General features: G+C 61.1%; 2 protein-coding genes across 2 annotated transcripts in view; one reads left to right on the top strand and one right to left on the bottom strand.

Annotated features, from left to right (window-relative positions):
• The window catches only part of ECE2 (endothelin converting enzyme 2), a 6,788-nt gene extending 346 nt beyond the window's left edge, over positions 1-6,442 (bottom strand). Inside the window, exons 1-18 of the mRNA XM_042881171.1 lie at positions 6,368-6,442; positions 4,968-5,054; positions 4,484-4,628; positions 4,131-4,346; positions 3,932-4,056; positions 3,701-3,847; positions 3,561-3,626; positions 3,220-3,408; positions 2,798-2,940; positions 2,595-2,709; positions 2,236-2,346; positions 1,961-2,059; positions 1,811-1,888; positions 1,608-1,711; positions 1,135-1,245; positions 951-1,018; positions 219-409; positions 34-129 (exon numbers count right to left, since the gene is read on the bottom strand). Of these exons, the coding sequence (XP_042737105.1) occupies positions 34-129; positions 219-409; positions 951-1,018; positions 1,135-1,245; positions 1,608-1,711; positions 1,811-1,888; positions 1,961-2,059; positions 2,236-2,346; positions 2,595-2,709; positions 2,798-2,940; positions 3,220-3,408; positions 3,561-3,626; positions 3,701-3,847; positions 3,932-4,056; positions 4,131-4,346; positions 4,484-4,628; positions 4,968-5,054; positions 6,368-6,409 (2,133 nt within the window). The 5' untranslated portion in view covers positions 6,410-6,442. The remainder of the gene's footprint in view (positions 1-33; positions 130-218; positions 410-950; positions 1,019-1,134; positions 1,246-1,607; positions 1,712-1,810; positions 1,889-1,960; positions 2,060-2,235; positions 2,347-2,594; positions 2,710-2,797; positions 2,941-3,219; positions 3,409-3,560; positions 3,627-3,700; positions 3,848-3,931; positions 4,057-4,130; positions 4,347-4,483; positions 4,629-4,967; positions 5,055-6,367) is intronic.
• A 929-nt stretch (positions 6,443-7,371) lies between these two features.
• On the top strand, positions 7,372-12,983 carry PSMD2 (proteasome 26S subunit ubiquitin receptor, non-ATPase 2). Its single transcript, XM_042881148.1, has 21 exons — positions 7,372-7,481; positions 7,729-7,785; positions 8,008-8,172; positions 8,306-8,427; positions 8,537-8,761; positions 8,861-9,019; positions 9,265-9,409; positions 9,612-9,672; positions 9,833-9,979; positions 10,124-10,230; positions 10,378-10,505; positions 10,582-10,669; positions 10,794-10,956; positions 11,040-11,141; positions 11,228-11,373; positions 11,548-11,631; positions 11,791-11,959; positions 12,057-12,151; positions 12,259-12,385; positions 12,463-12,581; positions 12,667-12,983. Exons 2-21 carry the CDS (start codon positions 7,765-7,767, stop codon positions 12,847-12,849), a joined length of 2,556 nt encoding a protein of 851 aa, XP_042737082.1. The 5' UTR covers positions 7,372-7,481; positions 7,729-7,764; the 3' UTR covers positions 12,850-12,983.
• Positions 12,984-13,607: the final 624 nt, after the last annotated feature.

The raw sequence follows: 13,607 nt of genomic DNA, 5'->3' as shown, positions 1-13,607 counted from the left end.
GGGGGGGGGGGGGTGAAGGGCACGGAGCCGTACTTGCGCAAAGCCCACGAAGAAGAGCTGGTGGTTGGTGAGCCCCAGGGCCGGGAGCCGCTTCTCCTCTCCATTCTTCTGCAGCCAGGATTTGTACGCCTGTGGGATGGATGCCGTGAAACCGCTGTGAAACTGTGAGAGGGTTGAGGGCTGCAACCCCCCCCCCCCGCCCCAGCGGTCCCGCTCACGTTGTAGGCCGCCTTCAGCCCGCCGTTGTCGGCGATGTTCTCTCCCAGCGTCTGGCGGCCGTTGACGTTCTCGCGGTGCACGGTGTAGCGGCTGTACTGCTCTGTCATGCAGGCTGTGCGGTTCTTGAAGGCCTCCAGCGAGGAGTTCTGCCACCAGGGCCGCAGGTTGCCTTCCTTGTCGTACTCGCGGCCTGTGGGACCGAGCCGTGGGGCAGCGACCCCAAACTCGCTGCAGGGTTCCCCAAACCGAGCACCATGGGGGTCAGGGGACTTGGGTTCGTGTGCTCTGCAGGCACGGTGTCTCAACGCCCCTGCAGTGTGTTTATCCCCCTCCAGAGCCCCCTGCTATCCCCTGTGACCACAGATTCCCCCATGGCCCCTGCTCGTCCCCACTGGCTCCGGTGAAGGTGCAAAGCAGAGCGGATGTGAGAGGGGACCCATCCCAAAAGGAGGATGAGGTTGGGGGGCCACGGGCCGGCCCGAGCTGCAGACACCGTGTCCTCACCAAGCGGATGGAGCGAAAGCTGCACAGAGAAGCCGGGGGGAGGTATCAGCAGGTGCCACCTGGGGAGACAGGACATAGAAGGGGAAGCCAGCCAGCCGGGTTGGGGAGTGGCCAGGGCCACGAGCGTGCATGATGCAATGAATGGCAAAGCGGCACCCCCTCCCCACATCCACGGGATGAGTCTGGGAGGGGGATGGGAAGGCGACAGAGGCTCCTGATGCTCTCACCTTGGTCATCGAAGGCATGGGTCAGCTCGTGCCCCATCACCACGCCGATACCACCAAAATTGAGGGCTCTATGGGCCCGCAGGAAAGAGATGAGTGAGTACAAAAGAGGTGCAGCTGGGCAGCCCCTCCAGCTCATGAGTGCCCCCCAGCCGGGAGCTGCCCCTCAGCTCCATATCGGGCTCACTTGGGGTGGTTGCGGGCGTAGAATGGTGCCTGCAGGATGCCAGCGGGGAAGACGATGCCGTTCTTGGTGGGCAGGTAGTAGGCATTGACGGTCTGTGGGGTCATGCTCCACCTGGTGAATGGGAGACAGGGACATGTCTGCTCTGCCCAGCATCCACAGGGCACTCCTCAGCCGTCTCCCTCCTTGGGTCCTCCGTGCAAGGGAGTGGCACCCACCCCATGGTCAAAGGACCCTGCATCCATCCTGGGGAAAAGCCAGAGTCCCCGCAATTATCTGTGCCACCTCATCTCTTGAAGTGTTCTACCCCTTGTTCCCATCCCAGTGGGGTCACCTGTGGGGAAGGGGTGTCCAAGTGACCCACAACCCCTAAGCCACCTCTAGCTGACTTGCTGCTACCGTGACACCATGAAGGGCACCTTCAGCCCCTGCTCTCTGCTCACATCCTCCACTCCATAGCCCTCCATCCCACTTACTGGTCACGGTTGGGAGGTTTCCGCAGCTGGTCAGCCATCACTTTGGCAGAGAAGTTGTAGAAGTTGAGCATGTTCTGGAAGAAGGAGTCCTCTGAGACTTCATACTGGTGAGGAAGAGGATGGGTGAGGAAGGACTGTCTCTTGCTGCTTCATCCCACCATAGGTTGTGTGAATGTGTCAGACTCCTCCCCATGAACCCCTACCCCATCATAAACATCATCCAGCTCTTTGTTGTCCAGGATGAAGTCTGGGAAGCCGATCATGTCATAGATGGCATCTGCCTGCATGAGGAGAAGCCCTGGTGGTTATATGGGGCTGGGGGATACCAGAGGGGTCTCCTGGGGATCTCCCACCTTCTCCTTGGCAGCCTGCCTGGTCTTGTCATCCATCCAGTCCAGCTGTTCCAGGGATACCTCAAAGGCTGTCCGGATCTCACTGATCATATCCTCTGCCTGAGGACAGGAGGAGATGCTGCTTTTCCCATGCCACTCATGCAGGGATGGGTTGGGCAGGTGGCCATGGGTGAGCCCTACATCCTATCCCCAATACTGGGGATCCCATTTCACCACTACCCAGGATCTGGGGGAAAACAGGAGATCTCGTGGATGGGAAGGGGATGTGTCCTCACAATGGCCTTGCTGTCCCGGTCAAAGGTGGCTTTGACGAAGAGGGAGCCCAGGGCGAAGCCCAGTGTGTCATCTGTGTTCGAGATGCAGGTCTGCCAGCGAGGCGTGCAGGACTGTGGGAGTGAGACCAGAGCCCTGGAGATGCCAGTGTAGCCACAGACCTCCCTCCTTGTTCACTGCCTCCTCCCCGGCAGTGGGGAGATGCTCCACAGTAAAATCCTGCATCCCAAAAGTTGTTCCCCAAATCCTTCTTCAGCATCTGGGGCTTAATATCCCAAGGGGTGCCCAAGGGCAGAAACGATCCCAACTATCCCTGTACTACCATGGATAGAGAAGAGTGGCCCCAACCCCATCCCATTACCTTCCTGGTGCCATAGAGTGTCTCCAGAAGCCTCTCCTGGGCTGTCTCAAAGCGCTGGTCCAGGCTGGAGGCTGTTTTCTGCACCAGGTTCCAGATCAGGTAGTTGTTCAGGACGCTGTGGGGCAGAGGGATGTTTCGTGTGGCCATGAGACCAGCGCATGCGGGATGTCCTATGCCCAAATGGGGTCCCTGGGGATGCTCACCTCCTCTCGGTGCTGTTGATGAGCTCAGAGACCTGCTGAAGGTAGGCGTCCCCATACACCACTACGGGCTCCGTCTCAGCCAGCTCCAGTGGGGCCAGTGCATAGGAAAGGTAATCAAGCCAGTCGATGGCAGGGGCAAGGACCTGCAGGGGCATGGGGACATGGTTCTGCACTGCTCTTCCTGGGAGTTCCAATGTCCCCCACCACTCCAAATCTGTTTTCTGCCTCAAACAGCGGCTCCTTGTTGCTTCCACAGCTGCAGGACAAGGGATGTCCACAGAGCTCCCCAAATCCCAGTGATGGTGGGGTGAGCACCGCACTGCAGCACCTCCGCATGCTGGGCTGCCCAGGGTGTGCAGAGCATGGCCCCACACTGCACAACCTCCCTTTGTGTCCCAGACCCAGGGAGAGTGCATGCCCACCTGCAGCTCAGCGATGCTCATCTTGTGGTAGATCTTCTCATCATCCCGCCGCTCAGCCTGTGGCACGGTGATGTTGGCCAGCTGCGTCTCAAAGTCCAATACCTGCTGCATCTGCAGGTGGGTGGGCTCCTTGGACCCCCCCAGCAGCATGCCAAGCTCCACCATGTAGTCCAGGTATGCCGTCAGGACCTGGCGAGAGCCCAAGACACATCTGCAGTTCTCCTCTGCCCATGCGTTACTGGTTTGGCCACCCCATGCCACCTCTGAAAGGCTCAGACCTGCTGCCCCCCTGGATCCGCTGTCCCTGAGCCCCCAGCTCCTTGCAGCGCTCCTGGACTCACCTTCTCATTGGCAGTCTTATTCAGGTAGTAATCCCGAGATGGAAGGAAAAGCCCAGACTGGTCCACCTTGGGGATAGAGGGGCAGCATGGGCATCGCATACGTCCCAGTGCCCCCAGTGTCTGCTTCCTCCAGTGCCCACCTGGATGATGTTGCTGTTGGAGCTCTTGGAGTCTGCACCCACATAGACGGTGAAGAACGGTGTTGCTCGGTAGGTGCCTGACACCATCTTCAGCACCTCCATGAAGCTGCTCTGGTTCCAGGAGCCAGTGATGTTCCATCCGCCGATCTGCCACCAAATGGCACCAGGAGGTGTTTGTCACCCAGTGCTGTGGGGAAGGCTCCAGGACTGTCCCCAGGGCTGAGCCCTTACCTTGTCAATGAGCTCCATGAGGGGCTGGGAGCCCAGCTCCTCAATTCTCTGCTCCTTGAGGCAGGACAGGTAGTAGCGCTGCGTCTTCCTCTCTGCCTCGCTGCTGGAGTTGAAGCTGGAGTTCTCTGCGGGATACTACAGCTCAGCCCAAATCCTTCTGCTAGCACCCTCAGACAGCCCCCAACCCCCCCATGCCCACCAAGGAGGTGCTTCATGATGGCCTGGTTCTGGTCCCAGATGCTGTTGAAGGTGCTCCACTTGGAGCGCCCATTGGGCAGTGGGTTCCTTTTGATCCAGCCCCCACACGAATACTGGTAGAAGTCCTGGCAGGGGTCAGTGTCTGTGTCCAGGGCCTCCAGGATCTTGCTGGCCACCCGGACACAGGCATCCGTCAGGCACATGGTGTGGGAGGGATCTGTAGGGGAAGACATGCTGGGAGGGAAACTGAGGAACAGAGTGGGACTGCTCCTCGAGGTGGGTACAGCACCCAGCAACCTGCTGGGTCCCCAGGAGGGGCGATGCCATTTCTACCCCAGCGTGGCGGTCTCCTACCTCTGCTGTACTGGATGGCCAGAGCCACAATGGTGATGCCGAGCAGCAGAGCCAGCGTGATGGCGACGGTGCAGAGCACCAGCTCCAGCTGGGAGCGTGAGGCCAGGCGGCTCAGCAGTGGCCCCGTCCCCTTCCGGAACCCCACCTGGGCAGGAGGCAGGGGCTGAAATCACATCGACTCCCCAGACTGCTCCCAGGTGCCCTGGCTTGGCTGTGGGGCATGGGGACCAGATGGGGATTAAGCTTGGAAACAGCCACAATGAAACCAGTGCATCCCTTGCGGATGAGCCATTTGTGGATGCTGGTGCACCCCCCCCCTTGAGCTGCAGGGAAGGGGAACACTCTTTGCTGCATTTTGGCTGCCTCCCAGCACATCATCTAGGGACAGCCAAGGCTGGCTGGGCTCCCGGCCCCACTCCTGCTGCAGGCTGGGGCTGCAGGAAAGGGGTCCCAAGCAAAACAGGGGGACTGGGGCATAGCTCACCTCCACGCTGTCAGGGGAAGCGCTGCCATCCCCCGCTGGCTCCAGCCCCTCATCCTCCTGCAGCGTGGCATGCTTGTAGTCAGGCATCTGAGGGGGGGAAAGAAGGCTGGGGGGGCTGCACCCCACTCCCCCCTCTGCCTCCTACAGCAGGTGCATGGGGGGGACAGGATCTCCCCCAGAAGCCGGCCCCATCCCCGGTTCACCCTGGTGAGTGCAATGCGGGATGCTGGTGGGGGCCTTGGGGGCCCAAGCATCCCTGCGTGTCACCATGGCAACAGCAGCATCACCCCGCTGACAGGTGCCATATCACCACGGAGATGCACTCCCTATCTCCTGGCAACCGTTGCTTAGTGCTGCTGCCTCGCCCCTCCCCCCCACCTGGAACTTTCCATGCAGATGTGCACTAGTCTGAAACATCTGGGAGCCCTCTCCCCTTCCCCCCACCCATGCAGGGCAGGGTGCAGGGATCCAGGGGAACAGGGGTACCACCGGGGCATCAGCTGGTTGCAAAGGACCAGTGACACTGGTGAGACGGGGACCCTTTTGCATTAGAGTGGGGGGGGGGGGGCAGCCCTACTGCTTGCACTCTCCCTACCACGGAGGCTGCAAAGGGCTCAGCTAGGCAGGAGGGATGGGGGGGATTGAACTGGAGGAAGGAGCAGGGTGCTTTGGTATAGAGTTTCTGGGTATGCACTATCCTTAGGCTTCAGAGTTAACGCCTGGGTGGGCTGCGGCTCAGCCTCCATCTGCACAGTGCTCTCTGCAGTGCTCAGGGGCATGAAGATGCTGGGGTGTGTGGGGGGGGGAAGGATAAGCGCTCTGCTCCCCGCTCCCAGCTCTCCTGCCCATCACTGGAACCCAGGGAGGTTGCTAAGCAGGGGGGGTTCCATCACTGTGGGGTGGTGGCATTGGACAGGCTGGTATGTGGGATTGGGGCAGGCTAGGTGCCTCAGTCTGCCGCGGTGCCCCATGTCACCTCCAGCCCCATCTCTCCTGGCACACTGAGGCTGAGGCAGGACCCAGCCTATGGGCTTCTCCTTCCCCATCCATGGAGGAAATGCCCCCTCCCCCCAGCCCCGGGGCTTGCTGTGGGGCAGCAACCACAAGCTCCAGGTGTGCTCCCTGCTCTGGCACAGCGAGGGGCTGTGGTTCAACCCGAGCTGCCCCATTTCTCCCAGCGGGGAGGTCCCTTTGCCCCTCTCCCCTTGCCGCCGTGAGGAGCTCCCCCAGCCTCCTCATCCTACGGACTCTCAATCCCCTTTCTCCCCCCTGCTCCTTCCCCCCGGATCCCCCCGCAGCCCTCCCCATCTCCCGCAGCTCTCCAGCCCCCGCACGCGGGGGGTCCCCGCGCCCCCCCCCCCCCCATCCTGTCCCCTGTGTCCCTCCCTGCCGACACTCACGGCGTGTCCGAGCTCCTGCAGGGCCACGTTCATCCTGGCCATCCCGCCTAGCTCCGCTCCCCGCCCGGCCCGCGCCGGGCCCCCGCCGCCGCCGCAGCGCCGCCTGCCTCCGCCATGGCCCGGCACCGGCACCGGGAATAGGTCCGGGAGTTGGAGCGGCGCCGGGCAGGGATGGATGGAGCCGCCGCAGAGGGAAGGGGCCGGGGTTTGGGGATCAGCGGGGTGCGGCCCGTTGGCACCGCGGGGTGGGGACGGTTGGGACCGGCGCCCCCAGGGGTGGCTGGAGCGGGGGCACCGCTCCGCCCGGCCCCGCCGCCGAGGTGACCGCGAGGGGCAGCGCCCTCCGCGCGCACGGGCGGAGCCCCGGCACCGGTACCGCACCGGGCTCGGGTGCGGTCACAGCGATGCGCACAGAGGGACTGGCACTGGGTTCATCACCGGGGACACGCACAGCCGCACCGCTGCCGTGCCGCACGGCACGGCCGCCCACACGGTGTCACGCACGGTGTCACGTACAGCCACAGCCGCCCACGGCAGTGGTGGCTCAGGCAGCGCCGCACGGGTTGGGAAAGCGGTGCATCCCGGCGACGCCACCCCCGGGTTCCAGCGGGCGGGTGGCTGTACCGGTGGGCACAGTGCTGCACGCCTGTGTGTGTGTCATGCGCGTCCGGCAGCGGTTCCTCGCGTGTCACTGCTTCGCGGGCAGTGATCCCCGCTAGGCTCCCCGTCCCCGTGTCCGTAAGTCTCCATCCCGTCCCATCTCCGCCACTGCCTCGCCCCACGCCGCGCCTGTCAGCGCTCGGCGCTGCACCACACGGGGAGCGCCCACTCAGCCCCGCCCGTCGCCCCGCCCACTCCAACCCACGGCAACGCCCGGCGGGCGCGATGTGATGACGTCACGAAGACGACGGGCTGCGATTGGCTGCGGGCGCGGGCCGGGCGCAGGCGCAGAGCGCGGCCGGTGTGCGGCGGAACGAACATGGACGCGGGCGGCGGCGGCGGACAGAGCCGGGTGCAGGGCGGGCCGGGGTCGGGTGGTGATGAGAAGCCCACGCCGCTGTGGGGTCGGGACCGTCGGGATCCGCCCGCGGGGCCCGAGAAGGAGCAGGAACTGGTGAGCGTCGGCCGGGGAGCTGAGTCACGGGGGGGGCGGTGGCGTCATCGGGGCTCCCTCCGGCCGCGTGACGTCACCAGGGAGAGGGGCTCCCGCCGTGACGTCATGTGGTGACACAGCCTGGGGGGTTCCGGCGTTCACTGTCATCGTGGTAGGGGCCCCGCGGGTGGCTCTCTGCTATTAAGAGGAGGAACACTGGTGTCCGTGTGCTGGGGTGCCCCTAACCGAATTTCCCCCCCCCCGGCAGTCGGAGGAGGACAAACAGCTGCAGGATGAGCTGGAGATGCTGGTGGAGCGCCTTGGGGTGAGTGCGTGCCCCTCAACCTGCAGAACTGGGGGGAAATCCACTGTGCCAGAGCCCTGTGGGTACTCAGAGCTGTGCTCGGTGGGTGGCTTTCTGCTCACTGTGCCACAGCCCTGACTTTAGACCCGCAGGGTGGGGGACTGCCCTGTTCTGTGTTTGGAGGGGCACTGAGCCCAGAAGTAGCACCTCATGCACTTCCTGATGGACCTCTTCCATGTGCAGGAGAAGGACACATCTCTCTACCGCCCGGCACTGGAGGAGCTGCGCAGGCAGATCCGTTCCTCAACCACCTCCATGACCTCTGTCCCTAAGCCCCTCAAGTTCCTCCGACCACACTATGGCAAGCTGAAGGAGATCTATGAGAACATGGCTCCTGGGGAGAACAAGGTGAGCGCGGCCATCCTGTGGGGCTGTGACTTGCCACGTCCCTGCCTTTGCCCCCTGTGGGGCAGAGAGGGTACTGTTTTCTGGGGTGCACTCAGTCCCCTGTGAGTCTGAAGCTCTGGCTCTCTGTCCCCAGCGCTTTGCAGCAGACATAATTTCTGTCCTGGCTATGACCATGAGTGGGGAGCGTGAGTGTCTGAAGTACCGCCTAGTGGGCTCTCAGGAGGAGCTGGCATCGTGGGGGCATGAATATGTCAGGTGAGCCTGGCTGGGAATGGGGCTTGGGGTGGACAAGGACAGCTGCCTCACATCCCTGGGGCTGTGTGAGGCTGGTTTCTGTGGTGGTGATGTCCCCTTCTCCCTGCAGGCACCTGGCAGGGGAGGTAGCCAAGGAGTGGCAGGAGATTGATGAAGCTGACAAGGCGCAGAGGGACACGCTCCTCACCCTGGTCAAGGAGATCGTCCCTTACAACATGGCTCACAATGCAGAGCATGAGGCTTGTGACCTGCTCATGGAGATCGAGCAGATGGACATGCTGGAGAAGTACATCGATGACAACGCCTACTCGAAAGTGTGCCTCTACCTGACCAGGTGAGGGGCTGGTAGGGGCATCTGTCTGTCCCCTGGTGGGCTGAGGCTGCCCAGCTTCATTGTATGACGCTCATCTTCACATGCATCTCCTCCTCAAAGCTGCGTAAGCTATGTCCCAGAACCTGAGAACTCTGCTCTCCTACGTTGTGCTCTGGGCATTTTCCGCAAGTTCAACCGTTACCCTGAAGCCCTGCGCCTGGCTCTGATGCTCAACGACGTGGAGCTGGTGGAGGACATCTTCACCTCCTGCAAAGATGTGTAAGTAGAGATTGTCTCTATGCTGTGGGGGGAGCAGAGCTGAGTAGGATCCTGACACTGTCAGATGTGGCTGGGGGCTTGGGCAGAGACTGTTGTCCCCAAAATAAAGATGAGCAGGAGCCAGTCATCTCTGGGCTGCTCTTGTATGCTTCTTGAGCAGGGTGGGCTGGGGTATATGTCTGCTGTTTGGCTAGCGTTAGGGCTGCTTGGGGGCTGGATGCTTTCAAAGCCTCTTCCCTCTGCAGGGTTGTCCAGAAGCAGATGGCCTTTATGCTGGGCCGCCATGGGGTCTTCCTGGAGCTGAATGAAGATGTGGAGGAGTATGAGGACCTGACTGAGATCATGTCCAACGTCCAGCTCAACAGCAACTTCCTGGCCTTGGCCAGAGAGGTAAGCACTGTGCTGGAGAAAGATCCCTCTGCTGCTCCAGGCTGGGATTTGCTCTGGCTGCCAGGCTTTGTGCTCTGTGCAAGACCTGGGGAGAGATCCCGTATCCCTATGAGCTTGGACAGACCTGGAGAAGCTGTCTTTGTAGACCAGCTGCTGTAGTGTGTCTGTGGGGAGATAACCCCCTTTTCCCTTGTCTCTGTAGCTGGACATCATGGAGCCTAAAGTACCAGATGATATTTACAAAACCCACCTGGAAAATAATCGTAAGAGCTGATGTTTTGACCTTGGCTGTCTCTGGATAGAGCAGACCCCATTGTCTGTGGTGGGCTTTGGCTTCTCCTTCCCTGTGGCCTCACCCCTGCCTGACATGGGACAACCGTGCAATGGAAGGCTGGCTTGCCTCACTCTGATCTTCCTCCCCAGGGTTTGGGGGCAGTGGATCCCAAGTGGACTCAGCTCGGATGAATTTGGCCTCCTCCTTTGTGAATGGCTTTGTGAATGCTGCATTTGGCCAAGACAAGCTGCTGACCGATGATGGCAATAAATGGTTATACAAGAACAAGGACCATGGTGAGGGCTGCAGCTGTCTGTGTGCTTGGGGTTGTGACCCTTTTTGGGCCCTGCTGAAAGCGAGGCAGTTGGGTACAGTTCTGCTGTGTCCCCAGCCAGCAGGCTGGTCACACTGACTTGGTCTTTTCTCCCTGGGAACCAAAGGGATGTTGAGTGCTGCAGCTTCATTGGGCACTATACTGCTGTGGGATGTGGATGGGGGCCTCACACAGATCGACAAATACCTCTATTCCTCAGAAGATTATATTAAGGTCAGTGGCACTGATCTCAGCCCCGTGCTTACTTGGTAACAACCAGCATGTCCTGGGAGCAAGTGTAACCCATGGGGTGACGTGAGTCACTGGCTGGCAGGGAGCTCCATGTGGTGGCTGGCTCATAATGGTGCCTTTGTCTCGTAGTCGGGTGCCCTCCTGGCCTGTGGCATCGTCAACTCAGGAGTGAGGAATGAGTGTGACCCTGCCCTGGCCCTGCTATCCGACTACGTCCTCCACAACAGCAACACCATGCGGATCGGAGCCATTTTTGGGTAAGGGTCTGCCCTGGCCTCCCTGGCTGTGTGGGGTGATGCAGCCATCCCTGACTTTCTTCTGGGCTCTCCATAGGCTGGGGCTGGCCTATGCGGGCTCCAACCGTGAGGATGTACTGACTTTGCTGCTGCCAGTGATGGGGGACTCCAAGTCCAGCATGGAGGTAGGGAGCAGAGCAGGGTGTGCCATACGAGTCCCTGACAGCTCCTGGAGATGCTGGGGCTGGTATGGGCTCTGCATGTCCTTGTGTGATGTACTGTGCCCTGAGAGCGTGGCTCCCTCCCCAGGTGGCTGGTGTGACTGCCCTGGCCTGTGGCATGATATCCGTGGGCTCTTGCAATGGGGATGTCACCTCCACCATCCTCCAGACCATTATGGAGAAGTCAGAGACGGAGCTGAAGGACACCTATGCCCGGTGGCTGCCACTTGGCCTGGGCTTGAACCACTTGGGTAAGGAAGGGCCACACTGGTGGTCCTGTGAGCTGGGATTGTGAGCATACCTTGGGTATCCTGAGTTCTGTGCCTCTCCACAGGCAAGGGAGAGGCCATTGAGGCCATCCTGGCAGCACTGGAGGTTGTGTCGGAGCCGTTCCGCAGCTTTGCCAACACGTTGGTGGACATCTGTGCTTACGCTGGTGAGTTGAGCTGACCAAGGCTGAGGGAGGTGAGAGCAGGACCTGGCATTCCTTCTGCTCATCCTTGCTCACTGCTGACCCCACAGGTTCAGGGAATGTCCTGAAAGTACAGCAGCTTCTGCACATCTGCAGTGAGCACTTTGACTCCAAGGAGAAAGAGGAGGACAAGGACAAGAAGGACAAAAAGGAGAAAGAGAAGAAAGAAAGCTCAGCTGACATGGGGGCACACCAAGTAGGGAAACCAGGGGTGGAACCTGCAGCCCAGACATAGGAGCTGCCCTGTGTGGGGACGGTATCCTCTGCTCTCACTGGAGCAGAGGATACAGCTACAGTCCAGCTGGGCTGTAAGAGGCTGAGTTTGGGGTTGGTGATCCCTGCCTGGCACTCAGTACTGGTGTCCCTGCAGGGTGTAGCAGTGTTGGGCATTGCACTTATTGCCATGGGTGAGGAGATCGGTGCTGAGATGGCCCTGCGCACGTTTGGTCACCTGGTGAGTAACAGTGGGGGGACAGTGTGGGGCTGGGAAGGGACCTGGATGAGGAGGGCAGATCTCTCACACCTTGGCCTTGGTGAGCTGGGTTGTGGATGCCCCACCGTGCCCTTGCTCCCGTCTGGGGTTTAATTCCCTCTCTACCCCCGTTCCATGCAGCTGCGGTATGGAGAGCCCACCCTGCGTCGTGCTGTGCCCCTGGCCCTGGCGCTCATCTCTGTCTCTAACCCCCGACTCAACATCCTCGACACCCTCAGCAAGTTCTCCCATGATGCTGACCCCGAAGTCTCCTACAACTCCATCTTTGCCATGGGCATGGTGGGCAGTGGTAAGCCTGGGTGGCAGCTTATGAGTCAAGGGGATGGCCTGAAGACTGGTGCCCCAATCTCTGAAGGCTTGTGTCCCAATCTCCCTGCCTTCTCCAGGTACCAACAACGCTCGGCTGGCTGCTATGCTGCGGCAGCTCGCCCAGTACCACGCCAAGGACCCCAACAACCTCTTCATGGTGCGGTTAGCCCAGGTGATGATCCCACACTTGTGGTTGGGAAGAGGCAGGGGGGCAGTGGGACGGGGGAGCTACCGTGTGCTGCCCCACTACGTGCTCACATGCTTTCTGTGCCACACCAGGGCCTGACCCACTTGGGCAAGGGGACACTCACCCTGTGCCCCTACCACAGTGATCGCCAGCTCATGAGCCAGGTGGCTGTAGCTGGACTGTTGACCGTCCTCGTGTCCTTCCTGGATGTGCGCAACAGTGAGTAATGCGTGCTTAGCCACTGCCCCAGCACCCCTCCATCCCACACCCACACTCTTGCTTTCATCCCCTTCCAGTTATACTGGGCAAGTCTCACTACGTCCTCTACGGGCTGGTTGCGGCCATGCAGCCCCGCATGTTGGTCACCTTTGATGAGGAGCTGCGCCCTCTGCCCGTGTCGGTCCGGGTTGGACAGGTGAGGAGGCAACTGAAGCCTAGTGTGAGTAGCTGGGGTTCTATCCCCGTATCTCCTCCTCTCTCACTTTGCTTCTCCCCTGCAGGCTGTGGATGTGGTGGGCCAAGCAGGCAAACCCAAAACCATCACTGGCTTCCAAACACATACCACACCTGTGCTGCTGGCACACGGTGAGCGGGCAGAGCTGGCCACCGAAGAGCATGTGCCCGTGACACCCATCTTGGAGGGATTCGTCATCCTGCGCAAGAACCCCAACTATGATGTTTGAGCTAGGGGGACTGGGGCTTGGGAGCTGGGGCTAGGCAGTGTGGGCTAGGGGGGAAGGATGATTGGTTTCTTTGGGTTTGTTTTTTTTTTTTATTTGTTACGGGAAGATGAGGAAATAAAGTATACATATACTGATGGTGCTGTGCTATCCTTGAATTCTGATCCTCTCTTCCTCGTGGAGGGCTCTTAATGCTCTGTAAGTGCCCTGGGGGTTTTGATAGTTTCATAGCTGCTCTGGTGCTGCAATTGCTCTGGGATACGGAGGGGGGGCATTGGGGAAAGATTTTGGGGAAGAGGAAAACCTGTCCTGCTTCCAAACCAGCTGGGTTGGTGTCATGAAGGGGTTCTGGAGTTCTGGAGAACTTACCCTGGCCTGGGTACACCGTGGTGGAGTGGGTACCGGCGGCTCGCGAGGATGGCAGGGCGCCGCTGGCTATCCCAGCGGGCCCTGGCCGCGTCCCAGCCCTCGCTGTTCCCGCGCCTCCCGGTGCCTGCTGCCAGCCAGCCGGGCACCCTGCCAGGGCTTGGGGTGCCGCGAGGCTACTCGAGGACACGGGGGGGAGTTGGCTGAGGCGGGGGTAGTCCGCGCCAGGCTGGGGATGACGGCACCGAGAGCGGCGTGCCCGTCCCGGGAAGGTCCGAGGATCGCGGCGGCGGCGCGGGCAGGCACCTGGAGCGCGTGCTCCCGCGGGGGGCGGGGCTCCCGCGCAGAGCGGGCGTGCCCGGCGAGCCCCGCCCCTTTGCTCCCTCCCGTCACGT

This window comes from Lagopus leucura, unplaced genomic scaffold (genome assembly GCF_019238085.1).
Source record: "Lagopus leucura isolate 7727_CA_CO unplaced genomic scaffold, USGS_WTPT01 Super-Scaffold_100029, whole genome shotgun sequence".
Lineage (NCBI taxonomy): Eukaryota > Metazoa > Chordata > Aves > Galliformes > Phasianidae > Lagopus > Lagopus leucura.
The sequence above is the reverse complement of the archived record's forward strand: the minus strand, read 5'-3'. Positions and strand labels throughout refer to the sequence as shown.